This window comes from Gopherus flavomarginatus, chromosome 9, assembly GCF_025201925.1.
Source record: "Gopherus flavomarginatus isolate rGopFla2 chromosome 9, rGopFla2.mat.asm, whole genome shotgun sequence".
NCBI classification, from domain to species: domain Eukaryota; kingdom Metazoa; phylum Chordata; order Testudines; family Testudinidae; genus Gopherus; species Gopherus flavomarginatus.
In genome coordinates, this window is record NC_066625.1 from 86,060,563 (window position 1) to 86,087,842 (window position 27,280).

The following is a 27,280-nucleotide window of genomic DNA, read 5'->3' on the forward strand; positions in this document are numbered from 1 at the left end:
TAATGAGAAAGATAATTATCACTGAAATAGAATAAGTGTTCAAATAGAGAGTGAAGACATCAAATGTGAAGATCTCAGCCCAACCCACAACCAAGATTTTCATTAAGATCTTTGGGACGCAGCATTACTTAGTGACTGAAGCTGAGTAATGGGAGTCAGGACTCCTGGGTTCTCTTCCAAACTCTTCCACTGACTTATTGTGCAACACTAGGCAAATCACATTAACCTCTTTTTGTCTGTTTCCCCACCTATAAAACATGGACAAGAATGCCTTCTTCACAGAGTATTGCAAAGGTTAATTGATTTATGCCTGGAAAGCATGCTGAAAGCCTCACATAACAGGAATGAAAGTATTACTTATTAGCACTTTGGAATATCATGCTGTGGGGAATTGGGCATTGTTTCAGAGGCCCAGCACTTCTGCAGAGCTCCTCCCAAATTATTCAGACTTTTGTTTCGTTGTTATTGGTTTTTCCCCTTACACCTTTGAAGCTAAAACCAGCAGTCTCTGTTGTTCACTCTCGGCAGTTTCTTATGCCTAAATAAATTTGTTAGTCTCTAAGGTGCCACACGGACTCCTCGTTGTTTTTGCTGATACAGACTAACATGGCTACCCCTCTGAAGTGGGAAAACTCAGACAATACAGTTCAGATAAAGCAGAAGCTGCTGGCAGCTAGAGCAGTTGAGCACACTAAGGGCACAACTCTGTTGCCAACAGAAGTTTCGCCACTAGCTTCCACAGGGGAAGGAGTCAGCCCTTAGAAAGAGACTAAACACTAGATCGGATGACCCTTGCTATACCTCTGAATTCCAAACAGTTCCCAGACACAGCTCAGCTAGCAACAGTCAGAGCTGGATACCCCTGCTGTGTCTGCACAGAGAAGCAGTCGCCAGCTCCTCATATTCATACACCTTTTGATCTTCTAGTTCTTAATGGAAAAGCATTTGCTCCATGACAAGGAGGCTGTCCCCGATGGCTGTGACAGCACTTTCACTAGAAACCTAGGAACCGATCCTCCTCTCAGTTACCCCAGTGTCAATCCAGAGTAACCCAAATGGAAGTCAGTAGAGTAACTCTGGATTTGCAGCAGCATATCTGATATCAGAATGGGAACTCATGTTTTCAAAAATGTTGATTTTAAACGCTACCTCTTTGTAATTAGTTCGGCTATGTAACAGTTTGCTTATTCCGTTTCCTTATCGTGTTGTTGCTAAAGAGGAAGCAGTCAGAAATATGGAAAGTTTTTATTTGTGCAACTTTCATGAAGATTTTTAAACTAGCTGCATTTTTTTTAAAACTTCTCTTTTCTGCTCCCCTACCATGTTTGGTTCAATGGCCTTTACCACATGCATACTCTTGGAAAAGATCTCCTATCAGATGCAAAGTACTTTTAAATTGTTTTTCTTCCATTCCCCCATCCCATCCCAATCCTGGGGCTTTACACTGTGTAGCTGCACCTGGCTGCATTCCAGGCAGTTGCTGATTTACTGCTCCAAAACCTGAATCTGCCTTACTCTTGCTATGAATTATTAGCAGCACTTTTATTCAGCACCTTTAACTTTCAAGATGAATGGGGAGCATCCCTTGTGTCTATCTCGGAGTGTGCAAACGCAGGAAAAACATCACACAAAGAAATCTGACCTTACAGCTGTGCCAAAGTGGGGCTGTTCTTAATGTTTCCTCTGAATACTGTGTGGGTGCCTCAGTTTCTGGCCGACACTCGGTCTCCTGGCAACTAATGGCCCGGGCCCTTCCCCCTTGCAAGGGGATGCTAAAGGTGTGGGAGCACAAAGAGGTCAGGTGACCTCCTTGCCCGGGAAAGGAACTCAGCAGAGAAGGAGGGGCTGAAGAGGTTGCAGTTGGGAGTTGGTAGGGGACAGGAAGTGAGGGCAGAAGGGGTTGCCTGGCTCGCTGGGCCCCAAATGGACCCGATTGAGGGGTCCCATTCTCTGAACCTACAAGCTCTGTTTAACTGGCTGGTATGTTCCTGTCATCTAATAAACCTCTTTTTTACTGGCTGGCTAAGAGTCACGTCTGACTGCAAAGTGGGGGTGCAGGACTCTCTGGCTTCCCCAGAACCCCGGCCTGGGTGGACTCGCTGTGAGAAGTGCATGGAGAGGCAAATGCTGAATGCTCCAAGGTCAGACTCAGGAAGCTGAAGCCGTGACAGCTTCTTGCCCTGAAGACAGTCTGCTCCAAGGGAAAAGAGGCTCCCCAAAGTCCTAACTGGCTTTGTGGGGAGCAGTTCCAAAGCACCACCCCGGGACTCCGTGACAACAGCCACTCTCAATTATTTTGTGCCACAGAAGTAAATGCTTAACGCCAGGGTTCCCAAACTTTACCACTGTGTGGGCCACATCTTAACAGGGAAATCGCTGTGTGCCCCCCTGCCATCCCCGCTGGCAATGGTATAATATTATCCCTGTGGCAACTACAGCAATTGCTTACAGGGAGAGAATTTCACATACTTTCAGCGTGATTTAGTAGCTGGGACCAAAAAGGAGGCCGGCACCTTTTGACCTGAGTGTTCCCCATAGATCAGCACTGGAAGGAATACATGTATTGAGTGATCAGGATCAATCAGTTGTAGAGCTGATATCACTTCTGCACTGGTAGCAGAGATACAGCTGTGAACCCAGCATGTGACTCTTGGTAACTGAGAGGCGAACATCACCATGGAAGGATAGCACTTTCCCTGTCACTAGCATGAAAGGTTCAATTAGCCCACTCCGGCAGGAGATGCATCATTTGAGATTCAGGATATCATCAGTCAACCGTTAATGAGTGAACTGATGAGAGTGTGAGATGCTGCAAGAGGACCAGCCTGAGGAGGAGGTGAGTGCCTGTAATCAGGGGAGGATTATTACCATTCAGCTCCACACTGCCAGCTGTGTTGCCTTTCTAAACACTTGCCTGGTTCCTTTCACCATGGAGACTGGTGGCTCGGTGAGTTTCAGAGTGCTTGGTTCTGGCTGCTGGCTGGAAACCCCATGAGAAGTGGCCCTGTCAGGACTATTGTTGTGGGCCAATGCTGGAGCCTGCATTTCCCTGGCACTGAGAATACGAGGAATGTCACAGGTGACTTTTTAAGAGGGCTCAGCTCCAAATCTTTCGTGGGTGGCTCAGACTCATCATCTGTTGCTAGAGTCCATCGCGGTGGCTCCCCTGCCCACTGACCATCCAGAACCAGAGTTTTAAATGTCTTAACTGTACAAGATAAATGTCATGCTGGCAAAAGATGCCCTGGTGAGTGAACTCTGTTATCCGCAGAGAACAGGTATAACACAGCATCAATAGCACTACAAGCTTCCTCCAGGCCACCCTACCAGCAGGCCTCAACCCTGCCCTGGGGGGACCACTGGTAGAGGGGAGAGAGTAAATCAGTCTCCAGGCCCATTCAGCCTTTAGGCTCCCAACTGGTCCTGTTAACAAGGGTGCTAACTAATCACCGGTGAGTTCTGTGATCACAGGAACTGGGTGGGGGCATTTCAACCTGTTTCACAAAGGCAACAAAAGAACCATTGGACGTTAATGACTTCTGTTCTCTTCTGACCTGGGCTGGATACACACCAACAAGGGATTTCGAAAGGAAAGGCTGTGTGTCACATGATCCTTTTCAGCTCAGGCAGACAGACGTGTACTAGCTCTGCTCGAGGTAGCACCTAAAAATGGCAGTGGCCGCAGCAGCTCAGACTAGCCATTCGAGCACCTACCCAAGGGACTGGGGAGGATTGTACTTTAAAAAAAAAAACTTTCCTCTCTTCACCAACATGCAATGCAAAGAACATCTAGGAAAAACTGAACCAGCATCTGTTAAGGGCCAGATCTTTACACAGGGCTAGGAGGAGGTGGAGAAAATAGTTAAATGGGTGTAATTATCCAGTAGTAACCTGATTATCTTACCTTGTACGACTAGCCTTCCCTGGGCAGTTCTCCGCACCCTGGTGCCGGGTTTGTTTGCAGCACACACGTATATCCCAGAATGCTGCACAGTGAGGTCAGAAATCATTAGGTTTCCTGTCCCCAGCACCTGAATTCCTTCTACGCCAATGGGACGGCCATCTGGAAGAGGAAACGAGACAAAATTATTTAGTGTACCTTTAAGCTGAACTCTCTGGCCCACTGTGAGGGGAGTTAGCCCTGAGTCCCACTCAAGGGGAGTCCTTCCATTCACTTCAGTGAGTTTCAGCTCCAGCCCTCCACGGTGCAAGTCAAACGATGCACATGACGTGCAGAAAAAGCCAGTTCAAGAGCCTCAACTAAACCTTTGCCCCCATTTACAAAGTGTTTCATTAGTATCGGGCCCTTGCATTTTATTCTTCCATTGGTTGGGGTTTTAAGACTCCGCACCTGACAAACACAGCTCTAAATCAGCACTAGCCCATTCCAGGGTGTTTGAGTGGAGAGCCAGGTGGTCATTGCTGGAGGAGCTGCCCTTTCATCAGATGTGAAACTGAAATCCTGTTTCCTTCTTGCATTTGTGTTTAGAAAGAAGGTTAAACGCTCTACAGAACCAAAAAATAAAGGCCCAGCCTTGTGGATCTTAGCCCTGAGCACAACACACCTTCCTCAAATAGTTGTTCCTTTAGGTAGCAAAACAGTTTGTGTGTTGTGCTTTAAAGGTGTATTGAGATATTAAGAAAAAAGGAAAATTTGGGATCACTATTAAGGAAAAATTCCTGCCAGTGATTACATTATACTGTGGCATAGTCTACCCAGAGAAGTAATAGGAGTCCAATAAAGACTTTAAATATTCTGTAGGGAACAATCGTTCACTGGCAGGCGATTCGCTAGATGAGACAGTTAATTTTCCATTTCGATTGGCCCAATCCTGAGATGCTGTGCACCTGCAGCTCCCATTGATTTGGCCCTCTGATTCTAGGATTGGCTTTACTGCAGTTGGATGCATAACTCCTAAGTTGTCTTAATCACAAGGAGCCTTATGCCTAAGGGCCCGTGAATGGTACCAGTTGCAAACATTCAGGGCTCTATGGAGCATACAGTTTCAATATCTACTATAATCCAATGATAGGAAATCTATGTGCAAATCAGTGTGGAAATGAAGTTGCTGACATTCAAAATGTGGTTGGGTCACTGCAGTCAAGCAGCTGAGACACCTTATAATTTTTATTGTAGCTATTGGTCTTCATGCTTCAGGCAATAAACTGATGAGTAGCTGGGGTCAGGAAGAAAATTCCTTCTGTAGGATAATAGCGCAGAATGAAGAGTTTTTATGGGGACTTTATCCTACCTGTGAAGAATCCAGAGCCAGCCACAGCCTTACAGAAAACCAACTAAATGGCTACGCTGGTCAATTACAGTATAATTGTTCTTCCAGCAGAAAGGGATAAATAACTATCACCAGGGCCAGCTCTAACCTTTTTGCCGCCCCAAGCAAAAAAGAAGTGCGCCATGCCGCCGACCCCCCCAGCACCGCACCGCCGAAACCCCCACCCCGCCGAGCGCCATGCTGCTCGAAGCTCCACCCCTCAAGCGCCGCACAAGCCCCCACCCTCCCAGCGCCGTCTCGCCTGAAGCCCCGCCTCTCTGAGTGCCACGCCGCCTGAAGCCCCGCCCCCTCAGAGCACCACACCAAGCTCCCGTCCCCTCCGAGCCCCATGCCACACTCCCACCCCACATCCGAGCGCCGCACTGCCCCAAGCCCCCGCCCCCCTCCGAGCACCGCACTGCCCCAAGCTCCCGCCTCCCAGCGCGGCGCCAAGCCCCACCCCCGAGCGCCATGCCACCCAAAGCCCCGCCCCCCGAGTGCCACACCACCGAAACAAAAAAAAAAACCCTCCAGCACTGCCCCGATGAATTTAAAAAAAACACACACCCAAGCCTCCCTGCCCCAAGGTGCCGCCCCAAGCACGTGCTTGGTCGGCTAATGCCTGGAGCCGGCCCTGACGATTATCCAACCCAAAAGCCACTTTGCAAGCCATCTGTGATATATTTGGCATATACCAATTTCTTCGGTTTGCTTCTACTTATGTTTAGGCATGCAATTTCTTCCTCATTCCAGGAACTATTTTTTTTTTTTTACACCAAAAGCAAAAGCACATATCACAGGAGCCAAACCACCAAGGCAGTTTAAGTCCTCAAGAACAGGAGCACTAAGAGATGACACTAGATATGAAATCAGGCCTTTCAACAAAAAAAAATCAGCAGATCCTGCAGTATGTGTTTATCCATCAGACCAGCAGAAATAAATAGTCTAATTTTAGATGGCACCTTGACAGAGAGCGGGGGGAAAAGGCACTATGGATTGAAAGATACAAAGCCCTGAAATTTGCAGAAGCATCTCCTGCCCATGCTCTTTGCAATGTTTTACAGGAAATGTTTAACTCAAAGGTTTCATTGTTCCACCTGGCAGGCAGATCCTGGACACTTCATTATTTACGTTACAGTGAAAGGTGCTTAAGTCTTTCAGATGGAGAAAAACAATGTCATTAAATAATTGTATAGCTAGCCAATGTGCTGCAGCAGTAAATTGCTCAGCCATAAAAAGGACAGTAAAGCATGACCTGTCCAGTGTTTAATGAGCAATAAGAATGGTCTGTTCCCTTTGAATAATATCATTTAAACCAAACTGTAAAGGTCTGAATTAAATTCAAATTGAACTTGATTTCATCTTTAAATCAGACCTTTCCGAAGCCCATATTTACAATAGGTGTAAAAATCAAATCTCTCTCTTGAGGAAGTAGAACAGGTGAAATATGTGAGCAGGCTGTACCTGACAGGTAGGCTGTATGATTGTATAAATGAATTAGGAAATAATACAGAACTGTGACTTGAATGCCAGTCTGAGTTATTAAGCTATTTACCATGGGCTACATAATTTAAACATAGAAGACCCAGGCTGTGTCACAGACACCGCACAGTCGAAATATCAGTGTCTATATGTTTCCATTTGTCTCTACAGCTGCCATCTATTCATTAGCGGTGTGAGAGTTTGAGGAAATTTCTCCTGCCAGCTAAATTTATCTTTTTTCTAAGCAAAAAAAGAATAAAGTTCTCCCAGGTCATATTCACCAGTCAAGAGACAAGGTGGCTGAGGTAATATCTGTAATGGGACCAACTTCTGCTGGTGAGAGAGACCCGCTTTCGAGCCACACAGAGCTCTTCTTCAGCTCTGGGAAAGGTAGTGAAGAGCTCTGTGTGCCTTGAAAGCTTCTCTCTCTCACCAACAGAAATTGATCCAAATAACAGATATTCCCTGACCCACCTCGTCCCTCTAATATACAGGAACCGATGTGGCTACAACTACACTGCATCCACAATTCAAGTCAGGCAAGTTTTGCCATCTCTAATAACCATAAACGGTTGCATTTGCTGGCTCAATTCACACTCCCTCTCTCGGGGTCTGTCTACAGCAGCATTCTGTAGTGTAGACCTGTGCTTCTCAAAGTCGGGCAGTCGCTAGTGTAGGGAAAGCCCCTGGCGGGCCGGGCGGTTTGTTTACTTGCCGCATCCACAGGTTCAGCCAATCGCGGCTCCCACTGGCCGCGGTTCACTGCTCCAGGCCAATGGGAGCTGCTGGAAGTGGCAGCCAGCACATCACTCGGCCCGTGCTGCTTCCTGCAGCCCCCATCGGGCTGGAGTAGCGAACCGCAGCCAGTGGGAGCCGCGATCGGCCAGACTTGCGGATGCGGCAGGTAAACAAACCAGCCTGGACCGTCAGGGGCTTTCCCTGAACAAGCAGCGGACCAGCTTTGAGACGCACTAATGTAGACACTACAGCAATGGAAGGGTTCTTCCATCTCTGTAGTAAACCCACCCCCTCAAGAGGCAGTAGCTAAGTCGATGGAAGGAGACCTAGCTACATCTACAGTGGGGGTTAGGTCGACCTGATTACAGTATAACATTTTTCACAGCCCTGAACAATGTAGTGTAAGAAATGCCATGGGGTGGGGTTTGGCCCAAGCCCCGTCCTTCTGAGTGACTTCGGTCCACAGCTGGACCAGAGTGTGGTGCCTCCCTCCACTCAGGATTCACAGCCATGAACCCTCTCCTGGAGTTAGGTGCATGTGGATCTAGCCCTCAGTGTTATCATCAAGGCCCACCTCACAGTCACAGAGAGAGTACGAAAATAATCCTTTGCAGAGGTCTGGCTCCGTTCCTCTGATGACCACAGAGGGCGCCACAAACATGAACTGCATCTGCCAACCCCCTGGCACGGTCGATGCATATTCTCAAACCCATTGTGCAGAGAGGGAAACCCCACACCAAGATTTGCCCCCAGTCTCAGCGAGTTAATGACAGGGCTAGGAACACAACCCAGGAAACCTGCTTTCCTGACTTTAATCACCAGGTCCCTGTCTTTCAATACAACAGTGGTTTTCAACTGGGGGGTCCATGGACCTCAGGGAGGCTGCAGACTACGTCTAGGATTTCCAAAGGGCCCCCCTCTCTCCATTTGAAAATTTTAGGGGTCTGCAAATGAAAAAAAGGTTGACAACCACTGCAATAGGCTATATCACAAAGACGAAAAACATCCTGCCCCAGCCAAGGTGAGGATAGAGCTAATTTGCTCTAAACACTGCTGCTTGGCCCCCGAAGCTACAGGGGCTCAGAGGAGTGAAATTTTTGACATGACCTTTAACTTACTTTGAATCAGCGAGCAGCAGAGAGCCAATCCGGACGGGCTTGTTCACTGTATTCTGTTTGCCAAAGCTTGTTGAAGAGCTATCCACTCTTTAAAACAACAGGGAACTGGCCAATCTCCAAAGAAGCCAGTCTAACTTCTGAGTCTAACCAGTCTGGCAAACCCGAACCCAAACAGAACATGAACGTACCATTACTTGGCTTGTGATAATGCCTCGGAAGCCTCACGCTCTTAGCAAGGACAAGAGGACTGATGCAGAATGATGGGTGTGCTGCAATAGCTGCCCATTGCAATGCCAGCCCAGAAGACTTGAGACACCCTTTCCCAGAGCACAGGGAGGAGAAGGTGGTATTCCTCATGCAGCCAGCCCCCTGCTCTCCCCTGAGCTCTGTGACTAGACTGCACTTTCCTCTGGGATGGTGAAATGGCTCAAACCACCACATGCACTACAGAAGTTTGGAATCCATCTGTCAGACTCAAATGGAGATGGGGGCTCAGATCTCCAAACTGCCTACCCAGGACAGGGTGCGAATCTACAGCGTACTGTGTGCCTTCTGCAAGGTACCGAGCACCTCTCTTTCCCTTTTAGAACCAGCATTCACAGAAGCCCAAGGAGTCCAGCAAATTTACATGCAACAGTGCCTTCCACAACAACCTGTCTAATAATTAGCAGGACATTTTGCATCCTCTGAAATCAGCCATGCCAGCAGCTTTCTAATGTTTTAATTCTATGGATGACTTTGTAAGACAAAAACCATCTTGTGGACCTCCCACATCTTCCTACCCTGTGACATTCCCTGTCTGCTAGACTATAGTCTCTTAGACATGATGACTAGTGAATCAGAGAACCACCAATGAACCTCTAGAACAGGTGGTTCACGGACCATCGCTTGACATCCAGCAAGCTGTCTGATTGAGCAGGAGACGAAACACCATTATGAGTCCCAGTGTCACGCAGCTTCTCCAGGAGCTATAGAAGGAACAGAGCCCAAAGTATGTGGGCCTACTCTGAGACTGCAGAATTAGGTCATTTCCATTTCACTTTATACTGATGTGATTGTGACAAAACAACACTATGAACCAACTAGCGAACATCAGGGTGGAATACTGATAGGACCTTAAACGGCATGTTGTTTTTAAGGTGTGGGTTTCGGCTGGTAGTGAAGAGCGGCTGGGTTACTAATTAATAAACACTGGTCACACTGAAGCTGGCTATACTCCAAACAGGAGATACCCTCAAGTAACCTCCTTGCAGTGCTCAAGTAAAGTTTTAAAATTTCCCGTTAGAGTGAAATCTGGATGAAAGATCCCTGCAATTTGGGATAGAAGTTATTTAATTTTCCAAGGTATCTGGGATGCTCTTTCACTGTAACGGATTCCATTGTTCTGTTTACTAAGCAAATGACTGGCACATCAGCACCAATTACAGGAATTCGTTAAAACGTGCCAGGCGATATGAATATGCAACAACGCGGATGCCTTTCTTTTATAAGTAGCAAGTAGAAAGAAAGTAACAACTTTCTAATGTTGACCATTTAGGTCTTTTGTGAATTCTTTGTATCCTGGCATAGTAGCCTTCTACTTTTTAGACACATGGGTCTTCTACTCCGTCGGACATTGGGCACCATGTATTAGCATATTTAGAATACATTGCAACAGTTGACTATTCAGTGTGTGAAGTGGTGAAATTTACTCTATTATTTCTAAACACTTTAGGGAATGGTGCTCCTGTCAACCAGTCAGCCATCTATTGCAAGCTTCTGTGTCCAATAAGTTACCAATTAATTGGCTCCTACAACTGTTGTATGGTTTATGCGTTGAATGGCTCTCTCTTTAGTAATTTCCTTCCCATTGTGTAACCCTTTCTGACAAGTTCTGTATAACGCTATCAGATAATCACTGCCCTTTCTTTCTTGTCTCACTTTTCTAGATCTCTCTAAATAGTGTGTTATTTTGTCTCAGTACCTTTGATGGAGGCCAGATCAGCAGCTTGTCAGTTAAAGGATAAGCGGATACGTATCATATTAAGAATCATTATTCATTCTGCTGGCTTTGCAATAAGTTCCCTGGAGATTCATTTTGGATGGGTTCAGGTTTGAGTGTGTAGTTGTGAAAGGACAAATCTTATCTTTCTTGAACAAACCAAAACCTTAACGATTTTATACATCTCTCGGAACAAATTCTCTAATGAACATTTCACTTTGCAAACATTTCACTTTGCAAAGACCTTTGTGGTAGAGGGATACAAAATATTCACAAGGAAATAAAAGTAAACGTTTATTGCATATCATTCAAAAATTGACCCATGATTTGAGTGATTTTTTTCCCAAACCAAACTGGGTCCATTTCCCACTGAAAATCAGCCAGGTTTTTGGCAAAGTCAGAGCAAAAAGTGGCTCCATTTGTTTAAGATGAGACAGCTTCTACACAGAAAATGACGCAAAAATTCACATTTATGCTCATTTCTGAGTAAAACAAAATTTGAGGGGTGCAAAGGACCCCCATGAAATGGCAAAATCCTGCAAAAGTGAAATACTTCAATGGGGACTTTTCCTGATTTTTAAAAAAATAGTGTGAAAATAATTCATTTATATTAGTTTTTATTTAAATAAAACTGAACTGAGCCTAATCTAAGTTGTCTGCCTCCATTTAAGACCCCACTGCCATATATTTTATAGTTTTTGGTACTGTGTGGAAAGTTTTTTTCTCCAAGTTGTACTGCTTTAACAGCTATTTGAGAGGAGTCCTCTTGCAATTACTCTTCATGAACCGGCATCTTAGGAGGTGCCTCAGACAGGTAAACTTCATACATGAGGAAGCTACACATGTATAAACTCAATGAGGCATGAAAATACCTCTTCTTCGATGTCCCCCCGCCTCCTCCAACTGGTTTGGTCCAACTTGGAGTCCTTTCAAAGTTGTGTTGTCTCCTTTCCCCTCCTCCTGACTGTGAGGGCCCAAGAACGCGAAAGAATATGTCTGATACTTTCAAACGTTATTCAGATAGTTCAAAAAAGAGCCAAAAGGATCCCTAGATCCATTAACCCGTCAGGAACCTTTCACATCATTGTAGAAATTGACAAAAGAATGTGGAGGAAGCGTTCACACTTACGTGGAAATAAAAACAGTGAGGTTTTCTTTTGACTCAGTAGCTCTACAGCAAATGCCATGAGAGAGGGGTTGGGGTTTTTTTTGATAGATGATAGTGTTGGACTGAATCTATACGGAGTAATATGGCTTGACGCTATTATATCTTCATTACTACACCATTCTATGGAGACAAGTGTTTTGAACAAGCCAATGAGCTGATATAATTAGGGCAATTATAAAGTAGTTTATTATAGTTGAGAGTCAAGGCAGAGCGGCCTTGTGCCCAAAAGAACATTGCAACACCGTGGCATAGCATATCCAGCAGGCTTTTAAAACAACATCAGTGTGACGATTATTGCTCGGGGGAAAAGGTCAGTTAGCGACAGACTTGGATATTAACAGTCTATAGAATCTGAATGGAAAAGGCAGTGTGAAAAAAAATCTTTCTAGATTACCACTATATAAGTGTATTCTTTCTGTTTCCCTCAAGGCTCTAGACTGGGAAGCTAACAACCATTAATCAAATTCTGAGAACCAGAGTCTCATGAGTAAAAAGCAAGGTGTGTGGCTGAAGTCTAGGGTGAGCATAGCTACTTAGAGTGTGTTTCATTCCCAAAAACGTAGCCCATAACCCTGCATAGCCACTTTGGAGAACATGTAATATCCTGGTGGGAAGATCTTCTGAGAATGAAATGGTTGCAATGTGCTTCTCCGAGGAGGAACAGCTCAAAGGTCTGGAAATATTTTCTAGGTTCAGATCAAATACACATATATTTTCAGGTACCAGAGTGCAACACAAAGGCCATCAGCTATTTATCTGGGAAAGACTTCTGCTTGGCAGTTAAATGTGAAAGCACCCTTCCACTGTATGCATTTATCTGGGCTAACATCAAGCAGGGAGAGCTTAAAATAACAGTCATTTTTCGATTGCAAAAACCACCACACTACTCCACTCGCATGATGGAATTTGACAGTGACTCAGTTTTTCATGCTGATTAACAAATAGTCTTGATCTCACCACTGAGAATCTATTCTTCAGAGCTTCATGTGTGCAACTATTAACCACTCCCATTCCCTGGTTTTATTTTAAATCACTCAATAGACAGTCAATTTCTCTCAACTCTGTTTTACTTGGAAGACATGTTTGTGTATGAATTCACTTCTCTGGAGTCAACCTTGATGCTTTCGCTGCAACTAAAGAAAACGCTGTCACTTTTTGGAAAGCTAAAATTATCACCTTTCATAAAATGTCTGGCTTCAACCAGCCCACCTCAATAACAAGTTGAAATAGGAACTCGGAAGGCAGTACAAACCCTAGACAAAAAGATAAAAGGGGTTCTGAGTCTACAATTAACCTGAAGAGTAAAGAAAAGGCTGAATTGTCCTGTGCAATAAATAATCAATGGCACATAATTATTTCCCGTGTGAGGACAATGAACAGTGCCAAGAAATTCCTGCCACTCAGTTGCTTACCTAGTCGACTCCAGGACACAATGGGCCTGGGATTTCCAGTTGCAATGCATTCCAGGATAGCTGTCTGGTGCACAGTCAGGGTGAGGTTCTCTGGGCCGACAAGAATCATGGGATCCTTGTAAACCGTAGAATGGGAGCCTGCAAAGATATACTCACTGTTAACTGAGACCTACCAAGCTTTAGTGCTTAACTGCAACATGTGACACTGTAGAGTACAGTGATAACCCACAAGGGCTCAATTCATCTACATGAAGCCTAATGGGAGCAGGACGTGACCCAAGTAATCCAGAATGAATGATTTCATCACATGCATTCACTAACTAGTGACACCAAACAAGGACGTTGCCTATATAACAGGTGTAGGTTGAAGTGTACCTTAAATATGCATATTGACATTTCCATGATAACACTCCTGACAGAAATGACCAGTCCACAAGCACGTTCTGTAAATCCAATTCATATACTGCACATATGCAAAGTATAAGAAAAACAGCATTGATTAGCAATGGATGGGCCAAGGTTTTAACTGAAATGCACGCGGTGCCCAAGTCATCTGTAATGGTATGGACCAAATACCATCTCTGTTTAAAAGCAGTGTTAAAAGAAACAGAGCAGATTTAGAGGTGACAAAATGGCTGGTGAAAGTGCATGCCAACAGGTGGGTGTAAACTGATGTATGTGACGCGGGTGGAAAGGAGAAGTGGCTTAGAGGAAGGAAAGCAGCTACAAGGAAAGTGTAAGGAGACGTGAGACCGAATCGGGAAAGGGCTGCTTCATCTTTCACCTTTGTATGCCCTCATGTGAACTGTTTTTCCTGTTTCACCTCTCGCTGCCCCCTTGTAAGTTACACCCACGGACTTCAGACTGTGGTAGTCCATAACATGGTAGGCACTGGCCAAATGCAGGGGAAGCTGCAGCCTCCCCCACTTCATGAGGCAGCTCACAGCATCCAGAACAGCTGAGAGCCGCCTGTAAAGGAGCCATCTCTTACTGCTGCTGGGGCCATGTGCTTTGGCCCCAAACTTGGCTAGGCTCCTGCCTCTGACCCCTGGTGTTGCTCAAGGGGCTGCTTCTAAGTCTCTCCTTCCAGGGATCTTTTTAAAGGGACATTCCCCCAAGGAATACTACAGCGGGTTCCACATGGTGTCCCTTCCACAACATTTGACATCACCTCTGACTTCGGGACAAATGGTTAACATTTATCAGAAAACCTTTCTGGTTTGCAGTAAAGGGGTGGACCATATTGATTCACACTGATGCACTTTGTATGACAAGTCACAGGTTTCGTGGGCAGGGCTACAGTACCATTATTATTTCCTTGTCTCACAGTAGTGCCTAGACTGTCACCTGATTGTGCTAGAGGAGGCAGATACTTCTAGCAAAAGATAATCTCTGTCACGAAGAACTCATAGTCTAAACAGACAAGACAAACAGAGGAAGTATTATTCCATTTTACAGGTGGGCAACTGAGGCCCACAGACATTGGGTGACTTGCATAGGAAGCATATTGCAGAGCTGGGAACTGAATCCAAATCTTGTGAGAGCCCAGTGCCATATTCCTAGGACCAACTTTCCTTTCATGCTTCCTATAGATTTGAAATATGATTTGGAAGAGGCGTGTTCCTCTGTACTGTTATTTGACTGATTTCTGAGCCTTTCCATCATCTTCCGGGAGGTAGGCAGATAAGGCAGAGCTGATGTACGCTTGAGGATCCAGAAACCTAGGCATGACTGCTATCACCCTGGAAACGCTGGAGCGTGGCAACAACACTTAGCGCCCAGGACCATTCTTTGAAGCTAAGAATGCATGAAGAGGCAACAAAAACAGCGATGCCTTCCAATCCAGAACTTCTGCATCTCAGCGTGCCACGCGCTGCAGCTTTCCACAGAGCCACACGCCGTGCAAGCTGAACGCCCGCAAGAGCCGTCTCTCCCCAGGAGACTGTCTGCTCTGCACAGGAGGTGTGAAGTAACGTATCAGACAATCTGTGTGTGGATGTAAGGAGCTGGGTTCAACTCCTGATTTTGCCACAGACTCCTTGTGTGTAGTTGGGTAAATCACTTAACCTCAGTTCCTCATCTGTAAAATGGAAATAACAATTCGTCCTTTGTTGGACTGCAAGCTCTTCAAGGCAGGCACTGTCACTTGGTATGTGGACATGCAGCTTACAGTACAATGCGGCCCTCAGCTTGGCTGAAGCCTCCGGGCATGACCAAAATGCAATAAAAAAAAATAATACCCTGGGCACTAGACCCCATTACCTGTCAGACAAATAGCACGTCACTTTGAATCAATACGATACAACCCTTTCTTACATACAATAAAGCTTTGCCGTTACTGAAAACTGGGCCCAATTCCAGAAAGACAAAATCAGCCCAAAGCTATGACAACCCATAGGCTTAATTATAGCTTGATATGTGCTTTTCAGAATGACCAAAGTTCAGATCTGGTGCAGTCCCACTCTCGTGTACTTAGGTTATACTCCACAAACACTGAGGTCAAGCAGTGTTTAAGGAATGTCAACAATCCATTGCCGGTGGCAAGAATATTCTGTACACCTGCATGGAGAAATACATCCAACAATTTCTATCCGTAGGAGTTTGAGGGCAGCAGTGGGGGTAGGAAGAGTGAAGGGTTTAATTAAGTCAGCCCAGGCTCATTTGGATCTGATTTGCGACTAATATTGTGCTATTCTGCTTTAAGATCTCTCCACTACTGGCTCTTGTACATGGAGCTTCTTATGACTGCAAAGATCATTCAGACAGAAATGCTGCATTGGAAATTCTTTGCAAAGGCTAGATTTCATTTCCTCCTGTACTTTTTAGCTTCACACTGCAGCGGGGGCTGAAGTCAGGGCATATTACAGTGATACTGAAGCAACCACAAATGAGTGGCTCATCTGTTAATCATGTATACGGCTGCTGCACAGGGGATGATAAAGCTACAGGATGGGTTGTTTTTAAAGAGGTAAGATTCAAGAAAAATCGCTTTGTGCATGTGTGGCTTAAAAGTTGGCTCCTTACTACTCTGTGCAATACTGATCTCTGAAGAGAATCAGAACAGTTAATTACATTTAACAACTGGCAAACGTTAGAAGATTTGAAAAATGAGATTTTCTATCCAGGGATCTCAACACCGTTCAAAGCATCTCCACAGCATCACAATACCAAGGCTTGGCTCCTATTCTGAAGCACTCAGCGCTGGCCTCACTCAGCTCCCACTGAAGTCAATGGAAGCTTTATTGTCGACTTTCATAGGAAAAGGGGAGGAAGTTTAGCCTAGCGCTCTGGAGTGGGATTCAGGAGACCATGGTTCTGTTCCCAGCTCTGCTGCCGCTTTGCTGGGTGACCTTGGGCAAGTCACTTTCCTCCCCGTGCCTCAGTTTCCCCACCTATCCAATAGGGATAAGGATACTGATCATCTTTGTAAAGCGCTTTAAGATCCATTGATGCAAAGCGCGGACTAAGAACTAGGTAGGATGAACATGCTTCTGAAAATGACACCCCTCAATTCTTACTTAGGCTCCTAAATAAAAAGTCCTGGTTTTCAAATGCACTAAAACCATACAGCATCTCTCACTGAAGCCCATGGATGCTCACTATTATTTAAATGCATAAATATTACCTTAAGAACCTAACTTTCAGGGCCCATTTTTTAAAATCTTGGTCCAATTTGGGCTAGGAACCCAGTTCTCCAGGCCCACCATGCTGCGTTTTAACCCCAAGACCAACTCAAATACTTCATTGTACCTTATGCAAGCCATACACCCCTCCTGGATTTGCAGCCCTGGGTCGGACATCTCACAAGAACAGGTTCTCTCCCAAGATTCCTGGTACTTCTCACTTCGGGCCAACACTGAAATAAAGCACTTTTCCAAGATTCCTACAGTTCTGTCCAGAACCAGAAATTTAAGGGCACGATCAGCAGCCAAAATGAAACAGAACTCTTTTAAAAGTTGTCCAAACTCTTTTGAATCCCAGAAGGATCCATTTGGGGTTCAGCTTAAGTAGGTGTCAGTTCTTATCTGCACCAGCCCCTCTATCCCCACGCAACGTGGTTTGCTCACTGAACCGTAGAAAGGACAAATGGACAAAACCTCATACATCATCTTATGCCTCTCTCTTCATAGGCAGGATTGTTCCTGACGGTGTCTTCCCTCCTGCTTTATCCAGTCTGGATGTAAATGTCCATCAGATGACAGGGGTGACTGTCTTCACCATGAGAACAGGAATGAACAGCTCGGTAAGATGCAAGATCCAGGGATTTTTTCTTGGCGGAGACTCAGAGTAAATAAAGCAGGGTCGGGGTCTGAGGGGGCAGGAGGGAAGAGACCACTATCTGTGCCATAATAAACTAAGGGCAGGGCAACCCTATTCCTCTGTGTTGCTGGAACATGGGATGAGGTCCACCTCATTTGCCTTGCCATGGCTCATGAAATACAAAATACAAATAGTCTATTTTCTTCCCTGTGCCCCTGACCCAGGGGCTGGGAAGCATGCTGCTCTCTGTTCCCAAGAAGCAAAGGGCTAGCATCTCCAGCTGTACATCAGAGCCCCAGAGGGGACCTGGCCAGGCAGGCTGGGGGATGGCCTGCATATCTGTTAGTATATAGTACAACAGAAGGCATACTACATATTACTGCCACAGCTCCACTCTGCACCCTGACAGGGCCTGTCCTATGTGGGCAGAATGCCCCTTAACACCACTGCCCGTGTGCTTCCACGTCTCAGCTCTGCACTGTGCTCCTCAGGCTGCCAAAGCCAGATGGGAGCCCTTACGGCTTCATTGCCTGCTATTCAGAAGTAACTAGAGTGCAGTGTACCAGTGCCACCTCCCCTGGTGCCAGCACACGGGCAAGCAAAGGGTAGGCAGCTGCCGAGCAGGGCCTATGTTGACTGTGGCTGGAAATGTAAAACACCAGCCTTCTATGCAGAGCAGCTGATCTTGGCAAATGATCAGTCAGGAGGTTCTCCGCACCACACAGGAAATTTGTTTGATCCAGGGGGCAGGAATGAAGGAGCGATTCTTGGTTGAGAGCTCTAGGCGAGCAAGCTAGCAGCAGAGCCCAACAGGTTTCAAAACACCACAGAGGAGTAAAAGGAAAAAGGTGTCATTCCTAAACGAAACTGGCTTAGGTTGAGGCACAAAGTCCCCACCTCTGAAACCAGTCACAGCAGCAGCAGCACCAAAGAGAAGGATGTTCAGGCTGGTAAAAGGTCCCAGGCACCATTAATAAGGACAAGTACTCTGTTAGAGAAAGAAAAGCGCACACCAATGACATTTCTATCTTGATTAAAAAGGCAGCAGCAGCACAATCTCCGCTTGTGTAGGAAAGTTGTCAGTGCAGGGAAGTCACATGGGAACATCTGCTCTAAGAAGGGACTTGAAAATAATCAATCAATAGGATGGAAGGAACATCTGTGCTTTGTGCTGCCATGGGGCCACCACCCGTGCTGCAGAAGAGGAGAGGGAACACAGCTGCGAGACTGACAGCATGCTTTAGGGTCTACATCCACAGCAGGCAACCCCAGTGGTTCTATCCTCCAGTTGTTCCAGTTCCAACACCACAACATTGTCTAAGAGTGAGGCAACCAGCGCTAACTGGTAGGTTGGGGTGCAGGCAAGTTGTCCATCCTCTTGTACAACCGTCTCATGTGGGAGAATTTGCAAGGACAACAAAACTGATCAGAAAGTGTCTTGCGAGCAGTTCTATCAGAGAGGGACTTAAGCTCCACCATGCTCCCAGGAAACAGGGAAACAGCAGCAAAGTACGAATCTTCTTGAACCAGCAACCTGCTCATCAGGTGTCTCTCTTTTATCAACATCCCAGTGAGAAACACCGACAGTCCATCCTGTTCTGGTGCTGCAGCCCTTGTCAGAAACCATCTTCATCTTGTAGCTCCTCTGGTCCATTAGCAAAGTCTTGGTTCTGAAACCAAGTTCCAAGGCTCCAATAAAAAACTGGTGTGAGTCCATTTCTTTGCAGGCAGACAAATAATATAGATTCACAGCCTCAATTATGGAGGTGATGGGCAGAACGCCAATAGGTGTAATTCTTACCCCCTGCCACCATCACATCCAAGGGCAAGAAGAAGAGGAAAAGGTTTGCGAGGTGATTTTGTGTTCTGTTATGGCAGTGCAACTCCCATGCACTTATGCCGGTGCATCACTTATATTGGTGAAAGCACGTTTAAATGCTATCTATGTAGTACTCACGTTGATGATAATGGTGTAACTTCCGCTAGTGAAACAGCACTTATATCAGCGCAGTCTGCACAGTGTTGACTTATTCATCATGGTATTTGTTTCTTTAAGAAAAACAAATACCACAAATGCTGCACATAAAGGAAACCAGGGGAATATCCATTCAGAGTGAGAGATGGTCAGATGAAAGCAGCTAGCACTTTACTCCTCGAGTGAAATAATAACTCAGAGCAGTAAATTGTTAAACAGAACTTCAGCCCGCAGATAATTTATTGTGCATTTTCCCCTCCTTGCAGCTACTGTTCACATACATCAAGCAAGCAGATCTGTAACAGGCCTCCAATGCTACCAGGTCTTTCAGAACCAGTTAAGCCGTTTTCTTCTCCCATCAGATGTGATGTACAACATCTCCCTGCGCCAGCCTCTCTCCATTTCCCAAAGGCTGTTTTCTTACATGCAGCCGAGAGACTCATCTTGCATTCAGGAAAGGAACAGCCCAAGCTCTATGCCGTCACTGACCACAGAGCCATGTCTGAGGATTACAGCAGGCTTGGTAGCACAAGTCTAATTCGGCAGATCTTGGGTCTCAGTGTGCATAGTTGTATGAAACAACAAGATCATGACTCCTGGTAATGAGATGTGGTGATTGTCCACAGATGCTGAAGTCCTGCCCTGCTGTATCGCATTAAGGGACATCTAAAGCTCCAGAAATTCCAGAATTGGTTTGTTCAGAGTGCTGTTCTACACTCAAAAGTGACTATGTCCAAATTCTTGCTCAATGGATCTGCTTCTCAGGTATAACTGGAGTCAGACCGGCTCGCTCAACTGACCATTATATGGCTTTTATGCCTCATTTCACCTGTCAGCCCTACAGACCTGTACAGGTACAGCAGACGAAGCTGGATTCTATTCCTGCTTGTGTATCTGCAAAAAATGGTTAATTCAATTCCAGCTGGAGTCGTGTGTCTGACTGACCATCTGCATGCGTGATTTTCTCTATGGAACACCTATTTTCCATGCACAATTTCACATATGCATTTTTTAAAAATAGGCACCCGTATTACTATTCGGTCTGCAGTATAATTCCTTATCTGAAATTTACATTTAAATTAGGTTTCTATACCTCCAAGAAGAAATCCAGACTGCTGGGTTATTTGCCCAGAAGTGGCCACTGAGGAAGAATGCAACCAATAGAAACTAAGAACCTCTGACACTTTGAAACCACCAAGAAGCAAACCGCCTGTTTTCTAAAAGGAAGCTGATGACAGAGAGTGTCTTCTCCTACACAAAGTTCTAAGTTGTCATCTACTGTTGACTGCTTGCTAGGCTATGGGTGCACGATTTGACTTCGTATTTTCTTTTCATCACACTAGGGAGGGTGATTGAAACACTGAAGTAGGTTTTGTAGACTAGCACTGCTTAAAATTAAAGCAGTGGCCAAAGACCATTGGATCAAATGCTAAGTAGAAGGTTACACAACTGATGTTAGGTTGACTGGCCTGGCAGAAATTGTCGATGAGCCAATTGTTCAAAGAGGCCTCTAGATTGTTACTTGTGTGCTAGAAGGGTAGTCCAAAGAAGGATCGCCCACAGAACACCACAAACAAGACAAGCTGAACTCTAATGAAGTTACGGAAACATTGTGGGCTATATTTTCAAAGGCAATTTAATCCATCCTCCCCTGAGTGCGTGGAATTTTTGCTTCATTTTTGTGCTTTATCACAAAATGAAGGAATTTCCACATGTAAATCTCATGCATACTCCATTTGTGCAGAGCAGTTGTGTGTTTTTTATGGTATCATTTGTTTGCACAGGTGGCAGTGTGCAAAAACTGTATGGGCAAATAACACTTTGTGCACCAGCACAGGTCACCTTCTAGAAAACAGTTCATATGCCATTATATTTCCCCTTAAAGTTTTCTGTACGATCAGGAGTGAAAACCTGGTCCCTGTGACTTCAGCAGGGCCAGATTTCACCTCAGTCAAGTAAAACCAAATAAAACCTCAATTTAATGCTCTGAATATCGTTTGTGTTCTTTTTTTGTTGGTTTGTTTTTGAAATGTCAGTACTCTTCAGGATGTAAAGTAGCACGAGAACATATTTCCCTGATTGGATAAATAACTGATTGCGCCACGTGTTGCAGTTACTTCCAGAGTAGACCAAGTTTGTAAGGAAATGGGGACTCTTTCACATTTCAGAAAGAATGTATTCTCCCTTCCTTCGTTCTACAACTCATGTTTTCCTCTTCCTCCCTCCTCCACCTGCCCAACAATTGGTCCTAATTAAAAGGCCAAGAGACAGATTTATTTGCTATCAAATGGACCAATCTGGCAGCAACTAACAACAAGCAGGAACAATGAATGTACTGTTTGTGGACAGAAGAAAGCTTTTCAATACTGTTATCACGAAAGCTCTGTTAACTTGAGCTGGTCCAGAACAACCGATAGAAGGGGAAAGCGTGAAAGAACATCTCGACCAAGTTTACTGTTACCAACCTGACACAGAGAGTCTGGCCTCCCGACTGAATTTCACATTGGCAATGTTGGTAGCCACACAGTGAAAAATCCCACTGTCTTCTGCTCTGAGTCCGGTAATCTGCAAGACTCCTTTGGGAAGCAGCGTGTACCTAGAAGACATGAAAAGAACAAATGAAAAAACAGTTGCAGAATGCAACGTGGGTGGGCAGCAGAACTGCACATCCCAGGGGAGGCTGCCCTACCCTAGGCCAGTCGGGACCATGCTGACACCCACAAGCCCCAGTGTTTAGGGGTACATACAGGTGCTGCACAACCCAGTACAGCATCCAAGCAAGCTCAACCAGACTCAAGGATCGGGCCTATATTTTTAAAAATCCTTTCAATGTTAATCTCCGGTCTCATAATGCACAGGATTTATCCTCTGCTTTGAAGAGACATTCTCCCTTCCTACATGTTTAACAGTAGTAACACTCACTCGTAAGGAAGGTATAAAACATTGAATAGGTTGGGGCTGGTCTGATTTTTTTTAATCTTGACACTGTCTCTTTAGCAGGAACTTTCCTCTCAAGTTCCACTGGAATGTTCCACATCAAAGGTGGCATCCCTGGTATATCATCTTCCTATGCCAGAGATAGGAGTCACCAGCAAAGAAGAATGTTTGCAGAGAGGGAACTAGCGAGATGTGAACGGTTTTGAGAAATCGTCCCCACTGAGCACTGCATCGTTTTCTTGACTTCGTTAATAGTAGTTTTCATGTTACCAAATTTAGACAATGTCCCAAGGCAGCTGATCCCTGTAACTGAAGTAAATCCAGCTTGCCTGTGCCAGAACAGGTGCTCCCAGCTGGGCCAATTAAGGGGGCAGGCTGCCCCTGGGGCTTTAATAGGAGTTCCGGTGAAGGGCTGGCTGTGAGAAGGAACTGGCTGAGGCTCAGCAGGTGAGAGAGAGGCAGGAAGCTGGAAGAAGCAGGACTGCCAGAGACCCCCAGGAGGGGAGGCAGTGAACGCCTGAGAGGCAAAGCGTGAGTCATGAAACTGGTTTTGTTTGTTGGTTTCAGTCTGGAAATAAAACTGCCCCAACGAGACTTTGGGCATGGCAGAGAGTCATTTGGAAGCTGGGGAGAAGCCCTGCCTTATCGCAAACAAAAACATGATTATTCAGATTTCATTGGTTGAAAGACAAAAGAACATGGCCATCGCACCTCAGCACTAATTTCCCACTAGCACTGTTCCATGTGGTGCAAGATGGCTCAGTCTGGCCTCATGGAGCCAGACCAGGTTACACAAATGGTGATTTTTGTCCACCCCTTACGCTGGTCTCATGATGTGGAACGTGTTGGGCTGTTGAACACATTCATTGGCCAAACACACCAGAACTTCTGCCGTGTGTCTGTTACTATGGACGCTGCCAATAAAACGATCTCTGTCTTCCTGGATCCTCATGATATGGGTGTGAATGAAGCTCAGACCTTCTCATATCACATGTCAATAGAACGATTAAAACACAACTAAAACAACCTAGATTGAAAAGCATCAGTGATCTGACAAATCAACAAAAGCCAGGGAATTCAAAGTTAAAGCTTAAATACTGTTCTCTCCTTACCCCAAAGGGATTAACCTTGATGTCGCAGAAGTCTCTAAATAACATGCTTCCTTGCATGCTGTAATGCTCTATGTGATGACAACAGCCTGAGTTACACACCGAGTTGGTAGGTTTTAGGAAGTCTGAATTTTCTGCAAGTCAGTTCTGCATAACCTTAAATGAGTGTGTTCATGGGTTACAAAGATATATATTTATTATAGGTTGTCTGACTTTTTTTTAAACAACCAAGTCGTTAAATTAGCTGGTAGTAGGTCATTACATTTTGATGAGTTAATGATTATTTCTGTCTGGAAGATTGAGACTATCTTTTCTAGATCAGCATATGGTTAAGTGTCTCCAACCGGCTCCCAATGTGGGTTCCAAGGGCTCGGCTGAATGTCTGAGACAGCATGACAGCAATCAGTATTGGACGTACTGCCGTTGATTGCAATCTCTCTGGGACTTTCAAATGTCCTTTATCTTGGATGAATTATACCACCAGAAGCCTTCATTTTTGTTAACAATCTGCCCACCACATTAGAAGATTCAATTCCAAAGCTATTATTCTGTCTTCAAAGCCTCAAAGTGTAACACTCAGCATACAAATGTGTATGCAATTTATACACAGAATTGCACCAACCAGGATTAATGCAGAATTCCAACTCAGCTACAAAGGAAGCAACCCTCTTCACCAAATTCCCTTGGTGTCAGAGATTACAAATGTCACGATTTATGGACTGAATTAATGTTAAAAACCTGCTGGCCAACCTTCATCCTAAAAAAAGCAGAATCAGTTCAAAATCAGGATGCCTAGCACAGGTAGAAGGAGCCTACACTAGCTCCTTTGAAAGCATCTGAATATTCCTCCTTCACCCAAGGAAAAGTAGAGGGCAAGATGGGCAAATGGGTTTGGTTATCAGAGCACTGGATTCTGTGGCTGTTCCTTTTGAGCCTCTGCTAAAGTGAGATGTGGTGGTCTCACTCAAATCCCTACCAGACGCGTGGCCAGTGTTAGCAGTCTGGGGATGTGGACATACCTGGCAGTCTACTCTGGCACTGCAGTGCCAACCCCGTGCATCTCTGGAACAGATACATGAGGAACTTGCTCACAAATCTGCCCATGGCATGGCCTGCTCTAGCTGGTTCTAACCGTCTCATTTTGATGAGCGCAAAAAACATTAGGGCCCAATTCTGTGGCCCTTACTCACATTGAATAGCACTCACCTTAAACAGTTCCACTGTGCCATGCATCCTGCTAGGAAGCACCCTTATGGAGCTACTGAGATCAGTAAGTACTATTCAAAGTGAGTTAGGTAGAAAAATAAAGCCTAGGGCATGTCTATACTGAGACAAAAACCCTGCAGCTCAGAGTCTCAGAGCCCAGGTCAGCTGACTTAAGATCGGGTTGTGGGGCTAAAAATAGCAGTGTAGACATTCAGACTCTGGCTGGAGCCCAGGCTCCTCCTCCAGTGTGCCCAAAGTCTACACTGCAGGTTTACAGCCCTGACGCCTAAACCTTGCGAGCCGAAGTCAGCTGACCCGGGCCAACCATGGCCATGCCCAGGGTCTTTTATTGCAGTGTAGACATAACGCTAGTAGGCTACAAACGGGTAGATAGAATACACCAGGAAAATCAGATCGTTGCAATTTTAAACTCTGTGGTCGGTCTCTTGGGTGCTTCTATAAGTTCACAGTAGAGCTGAAAAGGTCAAGTATTGTTCTGGTTCGCGTGTGTTTTGTTTTAGCTCCAAAGGAACCAAGTCACATTCTGATGCTGAGCTGATGTTTGAAAAACAGGGGCCTTTCAGAAAAATATTTACAGCTTCCTGGTTTCATCTCTCCCCAGTGTGCGGACATCAAGACATGATCAAGGTGTGCCGTGATGGATTGGCTCCGGGAAGACTTGCTTTGTGGTTCTTTGGCTGCAGCTGTGACTATCACAGACTGGAGCCAGTACATCATGCGTTTCCTGTTACGTGCTGAAACTCTTCTCAAAGACTAGGGTGGCCTGCCACCTGTCCCTTCACTCCATGCCGACACTCAGAAGATCAAAACAGGCTTAGCAGCACTTCCTAAGCAAAGGGGGAAGACTGTCAAACAAAGGAAGCAAGGATATGCCATTCAAGTTTTCAGACAGGGCAAGAAGGGAAAAGTGATTTTGTTTTTTTTTAAGGAGGATTGAATGGGAAAGAGCTAAAAAGGTCTTCTGTTGGCACCCTTCTTTTGGTCTCGTTGCCAGGCTGGGGTCTTACAATGTAGCACACTTGGGAAGGCCAAGCTAGTGATTAGATTTGTATTTTAAACCTTCCAGAACATAAAAGGATCTTATTGTACAACGCTTTGTCATGCTGGTGAGCGCTAACTTCTGTGAGCTGTCCCTTGTGGAGGGCTCCTAGCAGGGGAGAATCAACTTGCAGTGGGAGCGAAGTGCAGAGATAGATATTGTGTATGGAAAACTGATTACAAAACCTCTCCCGTCTGAGACAAAACATGGACAGTGACTGCCACACTGGCTCAGGAAGAGGCCCTACAGAAAGTGATTAAGGCTATACAGGGTGGCCAGGACAGTATGTTCCCAACCCGTGATAGCCTTAGGATACATTAATTCGGCACATCCCCAAGCCAGAAGCATAGGTGCTGGAACTAGAGGTGCCACACTCCCTGGCTTGAAGTGGTTTCCATCATATACAGGGTTCACAGTTTAGGTCAATGGCTCTCAGCACTCTCCCAATATACAAATTTTTCCAGCACCCTGAGCCAGGAGGATGGAGCTCATGGCATAGATGTAAATGCCTTTCCAAGGCAGAAACACAAGAAAAGAGCCTTCTTTCAGGTGAACCACACTCTGATGTGCAGTGGGCCCAGATAGTGCATTTGCATCTCTCTCGACCTGCAAGAGAGCCTCTGGCGTGCTATTTCCAACATGTGGGTGTAGATCAGTAATAAGTTACCTCTATGTCTCTTACCTATCATTGTCCGTGTTGATAGGAACTCGATTCTTTTGCCACAAGATTACAGGCTCTGGTAAACCATGGATCTGGCACTGGAACCTTGCGACACCACCTTCTTCCACGACTGCGTTCTGAGGGTGAATATGGAAGTCTGACATAGCTGAAGGAGGGAAGAAGAGAAACAAAGACACAAAATGAGATCACAACAGCTGAGCGCTGAGAGGGCGCACTGCAGGCACAGGTCACAATGACCCAGCCTGGCAGAAATATCCACCACTTCACCTGCCAAGAAACAGCAAATACAAGTGTCGCTTGTGGGGTCATATCTGAATTTGGGATCATGCCTGGAGGTGCAGAAATGATGTTTGCACACCAGGCATTTGCACATGCAAACCCTGCACCCAGCCAAAGAAAGCAGGATGGGAGGCTTGCAATTATACGATTTACGTGCTCCGCAATCATGTGCAGAAATGTCCCCACCATCACAGCAGGGGCCAGTAGGATGCTCGTTGTCACTCACTGGCAGTCTGTTGTCAGCTTCAGTAGGCTTTGGATTCGGCCGCACACCAGAACCGGTCTTGTCTCTGCGCTTTTCATTCCAGTGCTGTCAGTGCCTTCTACCGCGTCCACCACAAACGTCCTATCTGTGGGTTTGACTGAACTTCCCCACTAACTTTATCTTCATTTCTCCATTGAAAGAGTGCAAAGAACAGGCTAGCAAACATTTTATGGAAGTTGATTTTTTGCTTGGCACATACGCCAGGTGGCCTCCTCTCATTTCAAGTTTCTGCCTTCCAGCATCACAAAAGGAAAAGGAACAACCCCAATAAAGGCAGGGCTGTTAGAATGACAGGATCGGAACTGATCGCGACAGAGGCTGGCAAACACCATCCAGCA

General features: G+C 45.6%; 1 protein-coding gene across 1 annotated transcript in view; it reads right to left on the reverse strand.

The window, feature by feature from the left end:
* The window catches only part of IGDCC3 (immunoglobulin superfamily DCC subclass member 3), a 187,659-nt gene that overhangs the window by 54,945 nt on the left and 105,434 nt on the right, over nt 1-27,280 (reverse strand). The window contains exons 3-6 of the mRNA XM_050967469.1: nt 26,399-26,543; nt 21,870-22,000; nt 13,170-13,307; nt 3,905-4,063 (exon numbers count right to left, since the gene is read on the reverse strand). Coding sequence (XP_050823426.1) covers nt 3,905-4,063; nt 13,170-13,307; nt 21,870-22,000; nt 26,399-26,543 — 573 coding nt within the window. The remainder of the gene's footprint in view (nt 1-3,904; nt 4,064-13,169; nt 13,308-21,869; nt 22,001-26,398; nt 26,544-27,280) is intronic.